The sequence below is a fragment of the Cherax quadricarinatus genome, unplaced genomic scaffold, assembly GCF_038502225.1.
Source record: "Cherax quadricarinatus isolate ZL_2023a unplaced genomic scaffold, ASM3850222v1 Contig962, whole genome shotgun sequence".
NCBI classification, from domain to species: domain Eukaryota; kingdom Metazoa; phylum Arthropoda; class Malacostraca; order Decapoda; family Parastacidae; genus Cherax; species Cherax quadricarinatus.
Window position 1 is genome coordinate 43,282 of NW_027195988.1, and position 6,236 is coordinate 49,517.

The 6,236-nt window shown below is 38.1% G+C and overlaps 1 protein-coding gene across 1 annotated transcript; it reads left to right on the plus strand.

Moving 5' to 3' along the window:
• The first annotated feature begins 1,352 nt into the window (after positions 1-1,352).
• Positions 1,353-3,973, plus strand: LOC138851549 (serine/threonine-protein phosphatase PP1-gamma catalytic subunit B-like). Its single transcript, XM_070080790.1, is given in 2 exon segments — positions 1,353-1,555; positions 1,558-3,973. Coding segments are annotated over 2 exon segments (993 nt in total). The 5' UTR covers positions 1,353-1,492; the 3' UTR covers positions 2,488-3,973.
• Positions 3,974-6,236: the final 2,263 nt, after the last annotated feature.

Consider the following 6,236-nt stretch of genomic DNA (forward strand, 5'->3'; position numbering starts at 1 on the left):
TACTGGGTACGACTTCCGTGGAGACTGAACCATCCAGAATTGCCCACTAATTACAGAATGGCATATGGACAATTAAAGGCTCAGCTCCGCGAACTGAGTAAGACACCAGAATTGTTAACTGCCTATAATGATATAATTGCTGAGCAGTTAATTAATAAATTTATAGAAGAGGTACCTCCTGAGCAAGCCAAAATTTATGGTCACTATTTGCCACATCACGGAGTGAAGAAGGATTCTAAGACCACTCCTCTGAGGATTGTGTTTAATTGTAGTGCCAGGAGTAACAAAAATGTACCTAGTTTAAATGACTGTTTGATGACAGGTCCGTCGTTGACGGAAAAATTAGGAGATATCTTATTAAATTTCAGAGTAAAGAATTATGCCTTTACGGCTGACATAAGTAAAGCTTTCCTAAGAGTGGGTTTACAAGAGGCTGACTGGGATTGTACCCGCTTCTTATGGCCTGAGAATCCTAGTGACCCACTTAGCCCTCTGAAAACCTTTCGCTTTAGGAGCGTATTATTTGGTGCTACATCCAGTCCGTTCCTACTTCAAGCGACGATAAATGCACACCTTAAACGTATGGGAAGTCCATTGAGTAAAGTAATGAGCAAACAATTTTATGTGGACAATTTCCTGGGTGTGACGTCAACTGAAGAGGAACTGTTAATGACTTATGGAGAGGCTAATAAAATAATGCAAAGTGCAAATATGCCTCTGAGGGAATGGAATAGTAATTCGTCCAAATTAAAGGACAAAATAAGTAAAGATTACCCTGGAGATGAAGTGCCAAAATGTAGTAATGTATTAGGATTAACTTGGGATACTGAGAGAGATTTGTTAATGTTAAAACCTAATAATTACAGTATGCCCAATAAATTAACTAAGAGAGTCTTGCTTGCTGAAGTTTCCAAATGTTTTGATCCACTAGGTTTAGTGTCACCCCTTACTATAAGAGGGAAATTATTAATTCAGGAAGCATGGAAACTTAAATGTGCTTGGGATGAAATTCTACCTGAGGAATTCATTAACATGGAGCAGTTTCTTACCTTCAATGTAATAGTGTTATTTCTCTTGTTATGTCTAAAGCTAAAGTGTCTCAAATTAAATCACGTACCTTACCTCAGTTGGAATTAACAACCATTTATGTAGGTGTCAAATTAGCTAATTATATAAGAAATAAGTTGCAGGAGATAAATATTAGCGACACTGTAATTTGGTCTGATAATGAGGTATCCTTACAATGGATTCGTAATGGAAACAGTAAAATTGTGTACGTACAAAAACAGAGTCACTGAAATTAATCAGTTTGGGTCAGTATATGTTAACATTTAATCAGGTACCTGGTGAGGGCGTCGGTTACGGCTGCCATCTTGAACAGTCTATGGGGTTGGGTTGTGGTTCTGTGCTCCTCAATCCGCGAACATCGGTTAATCTGTGCCCGATCCGTCGGTGTGAATACGTGTAGAGTGAACTTTGTGAACCATTTACCATGGCGGAGACCGATAAGCTTAATATAGATACCATTATTGCCAGATTATTAGAAGTGCGCGGATCTCATCTCGGCCTGGAAAGAATGTCCAGTTGACAGAAAATGAAATTCGTGGTCTCTGCTTAAAGTTCAGAGAAATTTTTCTCTCACAGCCAATCCTATTGGAATTGGAAGCCCCTCTCAAAATTTGTGGTGACATTCACGGACAGTATTACGATTTGTTGCGACTATTTGAGTATGGAGGATTTCCGCCAGAGTCAAACTACCTTTTCTTGGGAGACTACGTGGATCGTGGTAAACAGTCACTAGAGACTATATGTCTGCTACTGGCCTACAAAATAAAGTACCCAGAGAACTTCTTCCTTCTCAGAGGCAACCACGAGTGTGCCTCCATCAACAGAATCTATGGCTTCTATGACGAGTGCAAACGAAGATACAATATCAAATTATGGAAGACCTTCACAGACTGCTTCAACTGTTTACCAGTGGCAGCCATTGTTGATGAAAAGATCTTCTGCTGTCATGGTGGGCTTAGTCCTGACTTGCAAAGTATGGAACAGATTCGTCGCATAATGAGGCCTACTGATGTTCCCGACCAAGGTTTACTCTGTGATCTCTTATGGTCAGATCCAGACAAGGATACTATGGGATGGGGTGAAAATGATCGAGGGGTCTCCTTCACGTTCGGAGCAGAAGTTGTCGCCAAATTCCTTCACAAACATGACTTTGACCTAATTTGTCGTGCTCATCAGGTTGTCGAAGATGGCTATGAGTTCTTCGCGAAACGACAGTTAGTTACACTTTTCTCGGCCCCAAACTATTGTGGAGAGTTTGATAATGCTGGAGCAATGATGTCGGTAAATGAGACACTCATGTGTTCTTTCCAGATACTTAAGCCTGCTGACAAAAAGAAGTTTCCCTATGGAGGATTGAATACAGGAAGACCCGTTACGCCACCAAGAGGAGCTGCCAATCAGAAAAACAAAAAGAAATAGGAGGCCTAGTGTTCCTATCAGACTTTAGGGCTGGCAATTTTGTATGTGGTCAGCCCTCGCTCATCCTGTCAGTTATATTCTTTAAGAAGAATATTATTTCCATTTAAGATATAGACAGATTTTTAATAACATTCATTTACTGTAAGAACGGGATAGGATGTCCCTGGATTAGTGAGGGGTGCAATCCTTTGCCTCCAAGGGCAAAATTAAGAAAATAGCAATTTAGAGTTCAGTTGCTATAATGCAGTGTCATTGTATTTAAATTGGTACAATAGCCCTAGTGGCTTGGAGAACTATTTTTTATTTATTTTTCCTAGAGGGTCATAGTGAAACTTTGAAAATCTAGGTAGGTTTTATCTATACTGATTGTGTAAGCCTGATATGTTTGTCAGAATTAAGAGCCTAAATTTCTTATCCTGTGGATGTGATTATAAATCATTGATAAATTTTGTTCATAATGTGGAGAAAGAAGAGTGCTTGACTTGCATTAATATATATTTCAAGTGTGTAAATAGCTATGGTATTTAATCGCGTATAAACATACCATTGTTCTTGTATAAAATGTAGGGCCCAAAGAAGACTAGAGTGAACGCAGCCTCGGAATAGTTAGCGGCTGCTCCATAGATTCATGTACAAATGTCCAGTTGCCGTAGTAGCAGGAGCATGAGCATCCACGATGACTATTACTGTCATGTGAATCATCCAGAAAACCGAAGACCATTGCCAGTGGTATGTCAAGAGCCCAACCCCATGGATTATCATACTCTGGCAGGTGCAAGTGTCGTGGGATTTTCAGTTTAGAATGCACGGGCATTTCATGAATGCTTGCTTCACATCACATAATGTTCATTACACACATTTTGACTTTAATACCATGGCAGAACTTTTCAGGCTATTACCATTGGGAATATCTTGATGTAAAAGTCTTTAAGCATCATAAATGTCCTTGAATTCTTGATGACAGTGCAAATGACAAGGATGCCAGTCGACCTACCACTGCATGCAGTCTGCCGGATCCTTGTTCCCAGATGCTCTGGAATACGAGCATTGTGGTGGAAATTCAATCTTTTCAGCATACATTCCCCTCTGGAATATATTTTTTATTATGTATGATTTGCTGGAACTATCATTTGTGATCAGTGGCAGTTCTCAGCTTTGTTTTGTGTAAAGTTTTATTTATGGCAAAACCTTAGGATGCCAAGACCCAAAGCTGAGAATTGGCAAGTGTTCTACTGGAACTACGTCAGCTGTTAATTTACTTGACATTTTTCTAGATATATCATTGTTAATTTTTTGTAATTATTTCTTCTATGAACTATCCTATACTTGTAAAGTTATACATTTACTGATGCTTCACTATCAGCATTCATCTCGGTCCTTCAAAGTGGGCTGGAAATGGCTCGTTTATCTCTGCACTTAACTATTTTACAGAGGTCATAAATTCCACTATTATAATTTGCAATAAAGGTTATCATAGATTGGTTAACTCTTGCTTTACATCTTGGCCATTTAGCTCTAAAACCACATCAGTTGTGAACTGTGACAAAGATAAGAGAACTTGGCCACAATTTGTAACTTACAATGAAAATCACTAGATCATATAACCAAATAATGGTTCACAAAACATAGGAAAATAAAAAGTGAAAAAAAAAAAAAAAAAAAAAAAAAAACCTGGTGAGGAGAATCCAGCTGATTTCTTGTCTCAGGGTTTATCTTATGCTAAATTTGTAAATGCTGTATCATGGTTTAAAGGACCGAGCTGGTTGGTAAATAAAGCTAATTGGCCTGTACAAAAGGCGTATATTGCTCCTGTTGAAATTACTGTGACCACCGCTCCAATAGTTTGTCCTCCCTTAACCATTGATATAAACAGGTATTCCTCTTTACCCAAAATAATCAATGTAACTAAGCTGGTGTTTAAATTTCTAAACAAGATGAATATATCATATAAGTTTTCACATCCTCTTGAATATTGGATAAAAAGGATACAAGAAGAAATCTATGGAAATGAGATTAAATTGATGATGGAAAGAAAAATTGTGAAAGGTTCCATAATAGAGAAATTGAGGCTGTATTTAGAGAACAAAATAATTAGGTGCAGAGGTAGGTTACAAAATGATGAATTGGGTGATTATGCTAAACATCCTATCTTACTGCCCAAAACTCATCATCTAACAAATTTAATTGTTCTAAATGCCCATAAAAATGTAATGCATGGTGGGGTACAAGATACCTTAAATTGTATTAGGGAAACTTTCTGGATTCCACAAGGACGGCAAAGTGTAAAAAGGGTGATTAAATCTTGTGTAATATGTCGCCGTGTGGATGCCAGATCCTATATGTACCCAGGTCCTCCACCATTGCCAAATGAGCAATTTGAGTCGTTTAGCAACGAACTCCGCCCGGCCGCAGTGTGGAAAATACTGTATATATTTTTCGGAAATACGGTAATTTATAGGTAAATAGATGCCCTATATTGTATTTTTAAAAGAAGTGTTATCGAAAATGGGAAATCTGCGGCTGGGGAGGTCACTCGCCATTGTTATTTTGAATTGGATACAACGTTAGTGTAATGGGAAAGAATTTTTCGTGCTCTAGAGGTTAAAATTGGGCTGACACCTCTCAAATAGGAGGCGAAATTGTTGGATGTGCAGTCCTGCATAACTTGAGATATCAGGCGACTGGACAAGACAGCTCCAGGAACCTCAGATATAACTCTGGCCAGTTGTTATTTTCATGTATAGACAGTGAGGTTTTCTGAGTATGATACAACTTAATCTCCAGTCAAATTGGCGAGTGTTATGATTAAGATATATTTTCCTTCTGTTATATAAATGTGTGTATATATAATCCTTTTTTTATTTTAATATACAGTCCACAAATTTATATATTTACCAGTATTCCTGGAGATGTATAATTCATTTAATTAATAGGTCCAGAGCAACTTGTGGATATGACAGTGGTAGGTATCGAAGGGGGACATTTTTTGCGACCTAGGTGTCCCAAATTCCTACTTGTCTAACTGATAAATAATAATTATCTATGTTCATATACTGTTATGTATATAATGATACATTCAGATAAGTGCAATTTTCCACAAGGAAGCTTTTAAGCTTTGCAACACTCACAAAAAATTCTCATGTAACTATTAGTATGAATACTTCATATATTATACACTACTGGCTCTACACAGGAGTCTACTGGCATGATTGCATTACGCTTATTACCACCTCCGCTGAAGTAGCCTAGCAACCATGTCGAGTTAGGCACTGGAATTATCAACTGGGCGTCTTCATTACAAACTGAATTGTTTCCTATCCTAATGCCACTAAGGTTAACTTACTGTCATACCGGGGGTAGGAATGTGATCCCTAATTACACGACTCAGAGTTAATTACTAAATGCTGCTTAAGAGACCACTTATACTTTCCACCACTTAGCCATATTCTTGACCTGAGTAGTTAGTTAACCCTGTGTAATCACCAGGGAGAAAAAGTAATTCATTCTCCTCTTGCTAAGCCACTTAATTTACCACTTTCTACAAAGGAATACAAGAGAACCTCTTCATTCCTTGGTAGACAATTTTAGTAATGTACTTCAGTAAGACACATGTGCAACAGTTGGGTATCTTTACTGATGAAACGTGTCGCCTACACAGTAGGCTTCTCCAGTCTGAGGGACTGAGCACCTCAATACTTTTTCTCCAAGGATGATGGACTGATTATGTCATCTTTATTTCACTACTACAC